General features: G+C 37.9%; 1 protein-coding gene across 1 annotated transcript in view; it reads right to left on the minus strand.

The window, feature by feature from the left end:
* LOC306847267 (retinoic acid receptor beta-like) overlaps positions 1 to 15,509 on the minus strand; it is a gene marked incomplete at both ends in the record, with an annotated part of 157,519 nt that overhangs the window by 83,366 nt on the left and 58,644 nt on the right. Inside the window, one exon of the mRNA XM_079381115.1 lies at positions 13,133 to 13,281. Within this exon, the coding sequence (XP_079237241.1) occupies positions 13,133 to 13,281 (149 nt within the window). The remainder of the gene's footprint in view (positions 1 to 13,132; positions 13,282 to 15,509) is intronic.

Raw genomic sequence — 15,509 nt, forward strand, 5'->3', positions numbered from 1 at the left:
AACCTTTTTTTTACGGATTACATGATCACCAAACAATTTTGGGTGCAATGCGAAGTTTGTTACGGTGGCCGAGAGAGCTCAACGCGCTGCAAATGAAAAAGCACATGCAAATAAAAGAAACATCTGCAAATTAAGAAAACATTTTTATCAATTTGACAACACGCGCTGCAAAAACTCACAACACAAGCAAAAACAGAAACAGGCAAGTAGCACAGACCACAACAAAATTAATTAAAGTGACGGACATGGCTGAGACATATTTATCAATGTTTGCTCTGAAAAGTGCATATTCATTTTAGTTTATTTTAACATCGTGATCATACGATTCCTTAGTTGATGGGGTTTTTTTTGTGGGGGGTGGGGGGGGGGGGGGTATTATTGGCCTAAATAAGTTGATGAAATATACAATTGCTGTAACTGTGAAAGGTTATGTAAGCTGGCCAACTTACTTTTACAGCTTCCCTTACAAAAATTAACTGTAGCCTATGGTAGTAAAATTATTTTAATTAATTAATAAATACATTTATATTATAAAAAAATAATTAAAAACAAAAAGTGGTTACTATAGTTCAACCATGGTAACCATGCACAAATTAACCATGGATTTACTACACTAACCATAGTTTTACCATGGTATTTGTACAACTGTGGTTATACAAATGTTAATCAATATGTCAAAAAAAAATCTTGGATTACCTTGGATTTTGGTAATTTTGGATTGCCTTGTTTGCAACTGTTTGCTGGTACTGAACCCTGCCTGTCTGACCACTTTTTGGAATAAAGCCTGCATTTGGATCCACACCTCAGTTGTCACGACTCCACGTTACAGAATCACCAGCCACACCCGGATCCAGCACCTTTATTTAATACTCAGACCAGTCATGGACCCAGTCATCAGCTTTGCCGCGGTAATCGGTCCCTCGAGGACCACATTCAAGACTTTTTGGACATTATACATAATTTCCCAGACTGTGTTCATAGATTTATTTTGCCATGGACTAAATGAACCGTTAAGATCTGTGATCATGCGCAGTGGTCCTCAAGGGTCGCTAAGTGAATTTTTTTACTTTGCTGGCTCCTCGCTGGCTCCTTCACTGGCTCCTCATTTACTGTGGGAGTTGCTGAGGAGTCAGGGTGACTTGTAACATCTTGTCCAAGAACTATGGATGAAAAATAGCCTTTGGCTAATTCTGATACATTTACAGGAATGTTTTATTAATGTACAATGTCCCTGTCAACTAAATAAATAAAGTTCACAGAATGACTGCCAGCCCAGAGACTTTTTGTAAGATGGTTACTAGCTCAGAGACTACCCACGTCATGGCCACTGTTCCAGAGTCTCGTCCCGTCAAGGCTGCCGTTCCAAAGTCTTATCCCAGCATGGCTGCTGTATCAGAGTCTTGTTCCGTCATGGCTGCCGTTCCAAAGCCTGCTCACGTCAAGCCTGCCAAGCCAGAGCCTGCTCACATCAAACCTCAGCTGATTTTCCTGAGTCAAGTCACAGCTGATCTTCCTGAGTCAAGTCAAGTCACAGCTGATCAGATCAAGTCACAGCTGATCTTCCTGAGTCTTGTCATGTTACAGCTGTCATCCCAGAGTCACATCAGGTTACAGCCGATCGTCCAGAGTCTCGTCAGGTTACAGCTGATCGTCCAGAGTCTCATCACATCACATTTGTCATCCCAGAGTGACGTCAGGTCACAGCTTTTCTTCCAAAATCTTGTCATATCCTGTCTGTTGTATCCAGATCTTCGAGGTCAGTTCTTCATTATCCCAGACTGGCATCCAGCATCCGCTGGTGTCCACAGGCACAGCTGGTATCCCCAAACCCGCTCACTCTAGCCCTCCTGTTCCTCAACTGATTCCCCTGTCTGTAGTGCTTCCCATAATGGGGATCGCTTTATGGTGTGGTTGGGCCACACACAAAACCACAGTTCCCGAGTTTAGCCTAGAGAGGGTTTCTGTTCCTGAGTTTAGCCCAGAGATTATTCCAGTCCCTGACCACAGCCCAATGTCTGTCTCCACCCCCGATTTTAGTCCTGTGATGGCTCCAGACTCTGAAAGTTGTCTAATGCTGACTTTAGCTCCTGAGCACAGTACTAAGATGGCTCTAGTCCCAGAATCTGTTTCAGAATCTGCTCTATGCCCCGAACCCATTCCCGAGCCTCCTCTATTCGGGAGTTTGTCCCAGAGCCCACTCCAGAGTCTGCCCCAGTCCCAGAGTCTGCTCCAGGTCCCCCTGAGGTGGCAACTTCCATTGCAGAACCTCCCCAAGGTGGTGATGTCTGCTCTAGCTCCTCCCGAGACAGCAGCGGCACTTTTCCACATGATCCCATCACGGACACTATTTTTGAACTCTCCCTGTTTTCTGATGCCTCTGGTATGGCTGCAAGTGCCATTCTCTGTGTTTACTGAAGCTCCTGTTGCTACAGCTGCAGAACCTCCAGAGGAGGTGTTCACTTCGGTCTAAGGGTGTTTTGGGGGCCTGGAGAAGTTTTGACATGCCCTGAAATGTGTGCTTTTCCCAGTTGCTTATAAACATATAAATGGCTAAAGTCTAATAACACTGTAAACAGCACAAACTGAGCTACAATAATATGTGAGCAGCATTTATGTACATGATTGTGTTTTTGAGAAGCAACGTTTATGCTTGGTTAGTGAAAATCTAAAATTTAGAAGTCACTGAAATAAGGCCATAAAAACATACAGAAAATTTGTTCACAAGACTTTTGAGAACTGGATCGTCTAGAGTTTTTGCTTCAAAATTATATGAAAATCATCTTGTTTGTCTATGCGAGAGGGCGTGAACTATCCTGGATAATGCTGTGATTCTCACCTGAGAAGAGAAAGGCCCGCATAATGAGCTACATAATTAGCCATTCAGGCAGGTGTGTGACTCCGAGGGAAGAGTTACAAGAATGTTAGGACAAAATAAATGTATATATTTTTTGTTTGTAGTTTATTAAGAATATATTTAGCTATCACACAAAATAACTTGAGATTATTAGGATCAATCGAAGCTGACTTTTTAGCATCATTACTCCAGTCACAAGATCCTTCAGAAATCATTCTAATATTCAGATTTTCTGCTCTCAAAATATATATATATTATTATTATTATTATTATTATGTTGAAAAGAGCTGAGAATATTTTTTCAGGTTATTTTGATGAATAGAAAGTTCAGAAGAACAGCATTGTTTGTACTGATACTGATCTGAACACTGAGAATTAAACAGTAACACACCTTTGTGCCAAACATTCATTCATATTGTTAACACTCAAACTAACGTTACTTTTATATCTTGTGGCTTTATATGTTATAAAATATTAAACAAACATCCTGGCGTTCTGAGACATTTAGACAATGAAATGCATTTAGACACTTGATTTCATTCACGTAGTCAGGAATTATAGTTTGGGAAAAGTCTAACTAGTAAAATGTGTACAAGTTATGTCACAATAACACAATAACAACAGATGCAAGTAATCTTAGGCTACTCATCAGAGTGATATTCTTCACTGGATCCAGCATCGCGTTGTGAGGTAAATTCTGTGTTATTTCTCTCAGCGCGTATTTCTTTCAGAAACAAAAAGTAATGTTAACCGGGATGAACTTGTTTCTTTACACGGAGGCGATGTGGGCATTTACATTCACGGGCCTCACATGGATATTTGAATCTGAAAAGCATGATCGGCGCGTGGGCGTGACCGCATTAGATATAATGAGTTGAGGCGGGAAAACAGGACACCGCGCTGGTTTCATACGGATTGCTTTATCACCGAATAGTTGTTTTAGACGTGACTTGCTTCATTTAAAAGTAGACATTTCAAGCTTTCTATACATATATTTCACATGTATTTGAGGCGAGTATTCGCTGAGATTCATGTTGTTTTATTTACGTGTCTGTGAAGAGAGGTGACAGAGACAATCAAATAAGGTGACAGAGACAATCAAATAAACACCCTGTTTATTTGATTAATTTTAGAAAAGCACATTGTTTTGTTGTTATTATAACTATACAGAAATAAAAGTAGACCCTTTGCAGTTTCAAATGATACCTTATTCTTATCTGTACGATCAAAACTGACAGAGTATTTTTAGTTCTTTTCACGTTCATAAAGAATATAGGAGACAGCCGGACCGGTGCGGGCTTCGACCCCAGGGGGTTAAGGACAGGGATGTCCATTTATGAATTCTTAATCTGTCCTGATGAAGACCGTGGACCATGGAGACCGTCAGTGAATTCATCTCGGCCTTAGAAGCCAATCCTGAACTCAGCCCTGCCTGTTATTGTCACAAAGACCGTCTTTGAACTCTTAGTCTGTCATGACGCAGTCATGGAGACCACCTGTGTATTCTCAGTCAGGCCTGTTGCAGTCTGTGAGACTGTTCATGAACTCCCAGTCCTTCCTGTCATAGTCACAAAAACCCCCTCTGAATTCATTAAATGCCCTGTCCCGGCCAAAGAGGCCTCTCCCGAACTCTCTCTTTGCCCTGCCCTGGTCAATAAGGCAGATCCCGAACTCCCTGTTTGCCCTGTCATGACCAAGAAGGTCGTTTCTGAACCCTTTGTCCTGTCATGGCTATGGAGGCCGTCTGTGAACTCTCTGCCTGTCCTGGCCAAGAAGGCCGATTCCAAGCTCTTTGTTGTTCTGTAATGACCACGGAGGTTGTTTCTGAACTCTTTGGCTGTCCAACCATAGTCAAAAAGACTGCCCCAGAACTCTCTGCTCGCCTTATTATGGTCAAAGATGCCATTTCTGAGCTGTCTGCAGGTCCTGTAATGGAAGCAGAGGCTGTTATTAACCTCTCTGTGTACTTTTTCCCAGTTTTTTTCCGCCAGCTCTTCCTCAGTCCCTCCTTCCCTCCCTATGGTCTGTTCCTGATAAGGAGTGTCTGGAAGCCGCTCCTTAGGGGGCGGGAGGCTCTGTCACGATCTCTAGCTGGAGTGCCCATGAGCTCTGCTAGAGGACACTCCATCCCGTACCTTTGCCATTCACCCTGGACTACATTCCCCACAATCCTTTGCCGGACTCATCATCTATTGCATCACCTGTCTCTCATCAGATCTCATTATCAATTCACAGCTGTCTCACATTAGAAGGACTTTAAAAGATGCACACAACTCGAACACTTCACTGGTGATTGATAGCCTGTAATGTTTCCTAGTTTCCTTGCTAAGTGTTTTTGATCTTGGACTGTTTCCTTGTTTTTGATTGCTTGCTGCCTGCCTTGACCATTGCCTGTTTATTGGATTACTTTTTTGGATTACCTTGTTTGCTACTGTTTGCTGGTACTGAACCCTGCCTGTCTGACCACATTTTGGAATAAAGCCTGCATTTGGATCCACACCTCAATTGTCACGACTCAACATTACACATCGCCCATTATAAATAAACTAACATAATCTAAATAAAGATGCAAAATACATTTATTTACATGTATTTACGAATCGAGATATTTCATGATATATTTAACACGTTTGGGAATATTTTGAATCAAAAGGGAAAAATAAATAAACATAAGCCTATAACAATAATACAGTGGTATCGTGGCAGCTGTGTGTCACATGACAAGCATGACAAGGCCCCCCCCCCTTCACTCGTGCCCCCTCAAAAAAATTAGTGCAAGACACCCCTGATACTACAATACAAAATTATTTGTCAAATAAATGAAACATGATGAAACCTCTAAAGATTGCAGTGATACATGACATGGTGAAAAATGACTGAATGAACAATACTGAAAGTAGGCTAAGGTGAAGTTTAAAAGTGTGCCCCCTAAAACCACAAGTGGCACCTTTACTTACTTTTACATCTCTTTAAGGAAAATTGAAAAACAATAAATCTCTTGAGGTTTATTCTCTGTCCTGAGACTCCTATCAAGTTTATAGTTTGTATTTTGTTTAGTCCCTCCAGGATTTCAGGATTTTTTTCATGATTTTTCCGATGGCTGATTTTGTTAAGGTAATTTCCAGAAATTAGCGAAAAATTAGCATTTTTTAAAATAAGGATAGCACATTTACCATATTATAAATTGTGTTAGATGCACAACAGTCATACATGAAACAAAGAACAAACAAATTCATAAAATTTGTTTATTTTAAAAAGAAGGACAAATATGGGCAACATAAAGATAAACAGTGTTTAATTTAGTTGTTTCATTAATATTAACAACAATAAAGTAGACCTACAGTAAAGCAAGGATCCAATACTGACACACGTCCCAAACAGTGTTTCCCCAAAACAGTTTGTTCACTTAAGACATAGCTAATTTAATTTACATGAATACTCGCCAAGATGGACATTTTGGTAAGTGTGCACAGCAAGTGCACAAAACAGAAATCTGCAGTCAGTCTGCCAGACTGAATTGAGTTCTCTTTTATGGTATACTGCACTTTTATTAGCTCTTTTTATTACAATTAACCTGTTAACGTATACCAGAGCAACAGCGCACTGAAGCGTTTTTTTCCCCACTAGTTTAATGTTTATGAATGAATTTAACGTGAAAGAATATCATTAATCTTGGCAAACTATATATCATTCTGAAGGTCTAAGCCTCAAGCATCGACGACAGATTGCTGTTTTTCGATGGAAAGCTTATAAGGAATGTATTTGCTACATTTGTGTAAGCAGTACACATCAAAACAGAATAAAAAAGCCCTACGTACCTTTATCATTGTAATAACGAGCCACAAACGTGCCCACTGCTGAAAGCCCAGTTTAGTTAGAGAGGTAAGGGTCCACACAACAACATCCCAGCGAGCACTTTTAGTCCAGCGAAACAATAACGTTGTAATAAGGATGAATATTCCTTTGTTTACGTTTCATTTCTTCGGGAGAGTTATTGTTCGCGTCCGTTATGGAATAAATTACACTCAAAAACAGCGTCTTGGTGGTAAAAAAACAGCACGGTGTTGTAGCATACAGTTTTACAAACAGAATGAGACCGTCCACGGAAAAAAAAGTCTCAGAAAAAAGGAATATAGATTATTTGAATTTGGCGCTCCCTCCTGAAAGCGTGACGCACGCTGTGACGCAGCTGTCATCTGAGCGGGGCGTAACTTAGCGATCTGCTTTTTACATAAAAAAACTGTTTTTTTTTCTTCTACATTTTTTATATGTGTGTGTGTGTATTGTGTGGGGAATGTGGCCGTATCTGCATGATTATAATATGTATGGACGCACATCAGCGTGTTTATTACCGACTCTATGACGGCTATCATTGTGATTCATTGATCAGCTATTATTGATTATATGGCCCATCTGTATGATTATCATCTGAATGGAAGCACATCAGCGTGTGTTTACTGACTGTATGACCATGTCTGCCAATATCAGTTTATGTCTGGCAATCAGAATACTTCAGTATACATACTATATACAAAGCAATTTTTTTCTATTTTTTTTCCTTTTTTATTGCTCAAATTATTTTTGTATTTTTTAGTGCTCAAATAAATCTGTCTATTATTTTATAATTGAAAAACTATGCAGGAATATGTATAATGACTAAAATAGTTTGTATAATTCTGCAATCCATTTGGTGGTTATTTTTCCTCAAACAGGGGGGTGGGGGGACTATAAATAGTTTCAGAAAAAATATTGCAGGAATCTCATTTTTCATGGTTATCTTCTTCAAATTTGAAATATAAACTCATGAGACATGTGGCTTTCGATCCATTACTTTTCTGGATTGCTCCAGGACTTATTTCATGTATTTGTATATGAAATAAAAAAACATTCAGTGTGGAAAAATATTTTTCAAGGCACGTCAGTGCCTATAACTTTTTTTCTTTTTGAGCATTATCAACTCTGGATGATAGATAGTAAAGCCCAGAGTGTCTTCTTTCCAAAGATACCTAATTTGTTTGTGTAGCACACTTTGTCACGAACTGTTACCATTTTAACACTAGAAGTCCCAGAAATTTGTAACCCTCCTTTAGCCAAGTGGATGCTAACTGGCTAGTCTTTTGGCTATCATTAGCATCAATTCATGTGTAAATGTGGTCATTACCTGAGCAATCTGCAAGGGGGTTGGGGGTGTGTGTGTGAATGGTTACTGGTGGCTTGTTTGTATGTGTGGGGGAGGGAGGGCTGCTAAAAGCAGAGAACTTGATTGATCATGTCTCACATTGGCATTGCCAAGTCAGCAGTCTTCTCCATTATTGTTGTTTCAGCGAAGAGATACCCAGAATGTATACTGTAGGGATGGTCATTATTTGAAACTCAAATGTAAATATTCTAATATTTTGAGATACTGATTTTTGACTTTCATCAGCTGTAAGCTATAATCAAAAAAAAAAAAAAAAAAAAAACTTTTGAAATGTTTTACTTTACATGCAATGAATCTAAAACATATGAAAGTTTAACTTTTTGAAATAACTTACAAGAAAAAATGAACTTTTTCACAACATTCTAATTTATTGAGATGCACCTGTATATTTAACCGTGGTAATATTTTAATCCCGGTTTGTACTAAACTCATCTGGTGGGTTTGCTGCCAAAAAGCTCTTTTTTCAGTTTCTTCTGACCATAGAAGTCAGTGCCATTTGAAGTTCCAATCGTGTCTGACTACTGAATTTGTTGGAGTTTGTTTTTGGATGAGTGAGGAGAATTTTCCTTGAAACCCTCCCGAACATGTAGGTGCTGTAGGGGATGTTTAAATATTTTTTTTAGGTTTCTGACCCAAAGAATCAACTAATCTTTACAATTTTACAGCTGTGTCCTCTTCCAGGCAGATTTTTAACATCTTTAGTTGATTGGAAAGAATTTTTAAGAATAAAACTAATTTCTTATTCTGCACATCAGAATTATATTCTTAGGTTTTACTCCTTGTGATGGATGATTAAGGGAATTTGGCCTTTGTGTTCCTCATAGTTATAATCCTGTGGAACAGGAAGTCATGGCTGGACGATTTCATACTCTTAGTCACCCTGGTGTGCTAAAAAATATAAATATGAATGGGTATATATATGCACATACAAGTACATATATAGCTACATATACGCGTGTGTGTGTTATATTACACAATTCAAGATAAGGGGGCAGGGAGGGCTGCTAAAAGCAGAGAACTTGATTGACCATGTCTCACATCGGTGTCACTTGCGCATAAACTTCTTAGCCGGAAAACCACCATCCTCGGCACAGTCAACAAGATTCGCCGGGAAATCCCTCAATCCGCTAGACACACAGATCGCAATGAATTCACCACTCAGGTATGTTGCAGGTCTTTTGTGGTTCTATGTTTATGTGTTTCTAATTTTTAGAATCAACACCGCCAAGTGTGTCATTGTGTCATTGTGTGTAAAAGTGCTATGAAAATAACAATTTATCTTATTTATTAGGTGTTTTCAACCACTGCTGCTACGCTGACGGTGTTTGCACCCAAACGGAAGAAGACCGTCTACATTCTTAGCAGCATGCACAGCGTGATTCAGACTGATAATACCACCAAAAGGAAGCCAAACACTGTCACCCTTTACAACACCACAAAGTGCGGCGTGTTCTTTTTAATATTATTTGTAAATATGTGTACAAATGGTTGGTTTCTTTTTTATTTTATTTTGTCCTGTTTTTATCAATAAATCTCAGCAACAAAGGAAAAAAAAACATGTGTGTTGATTTCTCCCTAAGATGGCTGTGAAACACAAGTTTCCTTGAAGTGGCTCAGCATGGCCCCACATTGTTTACATAACAAAAGCAACTGTTCACAGCTGATTAAGGATATTAGCCTAAAGCCTTCCAGCCCATCGGCTGTCCGGCGGGTTTTATAGGTAGAAAAGCCAAATGGCTGCTCTCTGGGACTTCTAGTGTTAATTTAGGTAGGTTATTTTCACCTGTGAGGCCCACAATGGGGGGGCGAAGGTTAACAGGTTAAGCATGTAATACTTTTTATTTTGTTGTTAATCCATGTTTCTTTATCACTCTATCGTGTTAATAACTTCAAACAGTGGCCTACTGTAGGGCTACAACGATTCGTCGACGTTGTCGACAAAAATCGATAATAGAAATAGTCGACAATGAATTTCATTGTCGATGTTGTCGCCAGACATGTTTTTTCCGACCGAGTGAGGCATCTCTCTTCATTACAATCTCTGCCGAGAGTCGCACATGCGCATTAGCTTCTCTGCTGAGCGATAACATACAGAAATGGCGGCGTCCAACACAGCAGCTGCGCGTACCAAAACATCTAAAGTTTGGGAGCATTTTAGCCTGGATACGGCGAATAAAAAGATTACCTGCATGGTTTGCAAAGCAGTCCTTGCGTATCACGGCAGCACCTCGGTGATGCACGAACATTTAAAGAGAAAGCACGTCGGACAGTTGAATGAAACGGAGTTTGACTTGCCTCTGTAAGATTTAAATAACATGGAAGCCAATACGTTTTGTTTTGGATGTACATTGTACATTTTATAAGCATATTTTCGCTTTAAAAAAAAAAGAAGGATTTAACGTTATGCCCGACTGTGCCTGACAAAAGTATTTTAAATTAAATGCATGCAGTCTGAAGAAGAGAGCCACCATGGACCCCTTTCTGCAAAAGAAGCAGACGTGCACCCCACAACAGGCGAATGCCCTCACTGAGTCAGTATTGCAGATGCTGATCTATGATATGAGGCCGCTCTCCATGGTCGATGGTGCTGGGTTTCAACAAATGATAGCCCAGTTCAATCCAGACTACATCCTGCCATCCAGAACCCATTTCACCCACTTGATGGAGCAGAAATACAGTACAACGTTTCTGAAGGTAATTGTTTAGAATGCACACACAGTCAGACATATTTCATACAAAAAAAATAAAATCACAAATTTAATTTAAAAGCAATTTTATATATAAATATATCTATTTTATATATAAATATAAATATATCTATAAATATATCTAACCCTAACCCTAAGTACCCCCTTCTTTCTTGTGTTTACTATCATTTTCCACAGAATTAAAGCAATCTCATGCTAAATTTTAGAAAAATTTAATAATTATTCGATTAGTCGACTAATCGTTTCAATAGTCGGTGACTAGTCGACTATTAAAATAGTCGTTAGTTGCAGCCCTAGCCTACTGCTCACTGAAATCTGTGCAGATATAGGCTACACAGGCCTTGATATAAACAAAATCTCTGTTGAGTTGACATACATCGTCATATCACCCAGCCATATAAAACAATAATCAGTTTTGCTTACTTTATTTTACTCGTGTCCAGTGGTCGTCATATACCTCAGACACTGTTAACTTATCTGCTTGCGTTTGATTCCACAGACAGGTCCATATGTAACAGATGTTTGCTCCTGCTGCAATGGTATGGCCAACAGTAGAATGTCTTTTGTCATCCGTATTTTATTACAAGATCTACAAAAACATTTACCTCCACTCTGGTGTAATACATTAGGAAATTGCTTTGCATGGCGGTTAGGTGAGAAAGTTTCGCTTTCACTTTGTTTCACACTGACCCCTCACTGACTTCTGTATCCTTGTGAAAATAATGCATTCCAACTTTTAATAAAAATTCAGTTAGATAATTACAAATTAGTTGTTTTTTTGAAACCTTAATATTTGCGGTAACACTTTATTTTAGGGTCTCTTAACTAGTTGCTTATTAGCATGCATATTACTAGAATATTAGCCATTTATTAGTACTAAATAAGCACATATTAATGCCTTATTCTACATGACTTTATTCTACATCCCTAATCCTACCCAATACCTAAACTTAACAACTACCTTACTAACTATTAATAAGCAGCAAATTTATTGAGGGAAAAGTCATAATTAATAGTGAATAAGTGTTCCCTATTCTAATGTGTTACCATATTGGCTTGGAAATAAGGATCGCAAAAAACAAACAAACAAACAAAAAAATTAATTTTGTTGATTTTGATTTGGAATTAGCGAACAACTGGAGGGACTGTCAGTTGTATTTACATTTTTTTTTGTTTCCTTCATGATGTTCATTTGTTTCCTTGGTTACAGATTACCCTTACCTTGTTTCAAGTTTTGTTCCTTGTTATCCTGCATATTTATAGCCCTTTGCTTTCAGCTTATGTCTAAATGCGTTTTGGTTTAGTGCCGCTTGTGTTTGTAGGACACAAGAGTGAGTTTGTGGTGTGATATGAGAGACAGCGTCAAGGTAAGTGTATTTATATAGCACGTTTCATACCCAATGGTAATTCAAGGTGCTTTACATTAAAATTTTATATATATATAAATTTTATTATATATATACATATATACGTGTGTACATTTGTGTACAATTTTGTATAAAAGTACATCTAATATGTACTGCATTCCAAACGGCAGAAAGGAACGTATATCTACAGTAAAACACTGAAATAACAGCAGATGGAAGCACACACTGTCAAGCAATGCTCACGTGTCTCACAGCGCAAATTCTGTGCAATGAACCCTGCCGCGATTCTCTCTAGCGTGCACACGTGGCATATGAGGAAAAAAAATACCAAGCTCAGAATCAATTCAAATGAAATGTTCAGAATCATTGAAGAGAGAATCGTGATGCATCGGAGAATCAATTTTTTCTCCCACCCCAACTACAGTATAAAAGCTACTGTCGGTTAACTGAGATTTGACGGAGGAACCTGCGCCTCAGTTGGACTCCTATCATGTCAAGTGTGATAAATATTTACAGTTTTATAGGCATCACCTTCTTTGATTTGTTACTATTTGATCCCAGTTATATTCACGAATAGAATATGGACTTGATTTCCACTGCATGTATTCAAGCTTCTATTTTAAGTCAATATTATTATTTGTATAGAGATTTTAACAATGCAAAATTAAGCTGCTGTGTGAGAAGGAAAATATTGAGATTCACACCTGTCAATCCCAATCACTGACTCTGAATGTGTGAATGTAGAATATGAATGCATTGAGATATCTGCAAGAACCCGTGAAACCCGAATTAATCCTCCAGATGACATTAAAGAAGATCATTTAGCTTAGGCTGAAATTCTACAGCACTCACTGTAAATAATTCAAAACAAATGGGGTTGAACCTTATTTTGTTTAGAAGGTAGACCTGGGGCCAGGGGACTAGAATGTACAGGGGAGAAAACCTCAATATTAAATTGAATGGCTTCAATTTGGTGGGATGAAGGGATGAATAGCATGTTTACCTTGCAGCCTTCACAGGCACTGACACCATAGTGGTACCCCGAGGACTTGTCCTCGCAGACGAAGCAGGGTTTGTAGACACGAGGAGGGGCTAGAGGTGATGGAGGACTGGGGACCAATTCCTCTGAACTGGTGCTCTGAGTCTCAATGGCTGTAGGGGCAGAAAGAGACGAGAAACATAACTAATGATGATTGAGATGAAAAACCACTGACTTCAGATGAACTTAAGACTTGCGAACAGTTGTCTTGAGACTTGATTTAGCTATCAAGCAATGAATACATACAATGAAAACAGCAGGAATACAACAAGAAAAGTGCTCAACCTCTATGTAACCAATACCTGTTTGTCTTTGGGAAGTACAGTATGTCACATAAGCACACCAGAAAACTGAATATTGTAAATGCTAAATTTAGTTGACTTGGATCTGAAAAAAAAGCATTGATACCTAGTTTAAACTCTACCTTGAAAGACTTTAGTCTAATATACAGCTCTACCAAAACCCAATGAACAACATCAACCTAACTGCTTTCTAAGGCAGCGTGCTAACTTAAATAATTATGCTTAATTTTCATAAGTGACTGACTTGGAATGATCTCCACAGACACTCAAACTTGCCTTCAACATAAAGGATACATGCAATGCAGCCTCAGAATTCGGACAAAATGAAGCATTTTAGAATGACATGAATTCACGCCCAAAAGATAGCTAGCATAACAGGAATTTTAAACTGGCTGCATAATGATGTAAAATGCATGCATTTGGTTGTCTTTCTGTTTTCGCCTGGTCTTGTCTACATTTCATCAGATGGTTAATCACAAAATTAGATCATGCTGGCTTAATTGAATTGAGTCGGCTTACTCAATGTGCACTAGTATACATCAAGTTTATTACAAGTATATTAAAAAAAAAACTACTTGTAGATAATATAATATTAATAAAATAAAAGGCCACTTAAGTGCACTTAAGAGAACATTTTCAAGACTGTTTCTGAACACACTTAAGTATTCTTTAAAAAATGCAATTACCTGAACTACCTGATTGTAATTTTAACTGTAGTGTTATAGTAGTATGCAGACATTACATTTAAATTCTTTTTAAATGTAATCAATTGCAACTTAATCATTACAAATGTGTAATAACAAATGCAGTTTTCAACAGAAATTAAATACATTTATTTAAATGTTTATTGTTTATTAAAATATTTTACAGCAATACTTACCAACGTAGTTGTTATTGTTGCTACAGCACATGTAAAAAGTATTCAGGCCCTTTCAGTTTTGTTCATATTGTATTTTGTAACCTTATATTTTGACTCCCCAAAGATGTTTTTACGTGGGTAAAAAAAACTTGCTCTAAAATTCAGCTAAATTGCATTTAATATGAATTTAAGTAATATATTTTCATTCAATTTGCATTTAAGTGCCTGAAAACATTACATTCAGTTTGCACTTAAGTATATGCTTTAGTATTTCTGTAATAAAATACTAGTTTACGTTTGCTACAGTGTACTCATAGTTTTCAAGTATCTTGAGTCAACCACACACCAGCAGTCCATGTAGTCAGTATCAATGGATCAGCCGACAGCGTCAGTAGTCATGTACTGTGCTTCACTACATGCAGATCAGCTGATCAGATTACAGCACTTCACACAGTCAAATCAATTAACTCCGTTATCTCATTCACTTGCTTCTATCCATCACAAATTATATTTCTCCCTGCATGTTTCTAACCCAAATCATCCCAATTCAAAATCCCTCAACAAATAAATTCCTCAGTGATTTCTGGCTGAAAGTATGGCCGAGTGGTACATAGCTGAAAATGGTATACAGCTAAAAGATGTATTTCAATATTTTTCAGCCTTTTGACAATATCTAATAGATATTTTAATATTCATGTATTTGCTCAGAAATGGGGTTTCAGTCATATATACTACAGTATAACAATAGCCTGAGCTAAATTTTAAAAGTCACAGTGAAGAATCTTGCACTGTCAATGCAATACCTGTATTGAATTTTTTGAGCATTATTAACATAGCTCAAAATATTACAGCATAAGTTTGCAACATTAAGCATAACAAAAAAGAAGGGGTCAGAATATGTTTTGAGTGAATATTTTCAGAATAAGCTAAGTTTTGCTACTAAAACATTTTATTAAACATATAACAAATAGCATCCCACGATTCAAAATGATTTACACATTTATAAGCAACAAAATCATTGCAAATACACTATAAATATTTCATATATTGCCCATCCGTAGCTGACAGCTATGTTTCTGAATGATTAAAGTTGGTTTATAAGAAAAGATAGACAGATTTTGATCTGTCGTAACTTGATGGAATCATAGCTCACGGTTGATAGCCACAAATCAAACAGCAG

The sequence above is a fragment of the Barbus barbus genome, assembly GCF_936440315.1.
Source record: "Barbus barbus genome assembly, chromosome: 27".
NCBI classification, from domain to species: domain Eukaryota; kingdom Metazoa; phylum Chordata; class Actinopteri; order Cypriniformes; family Cyprinidae; genus Barbus; species Barbus barbus.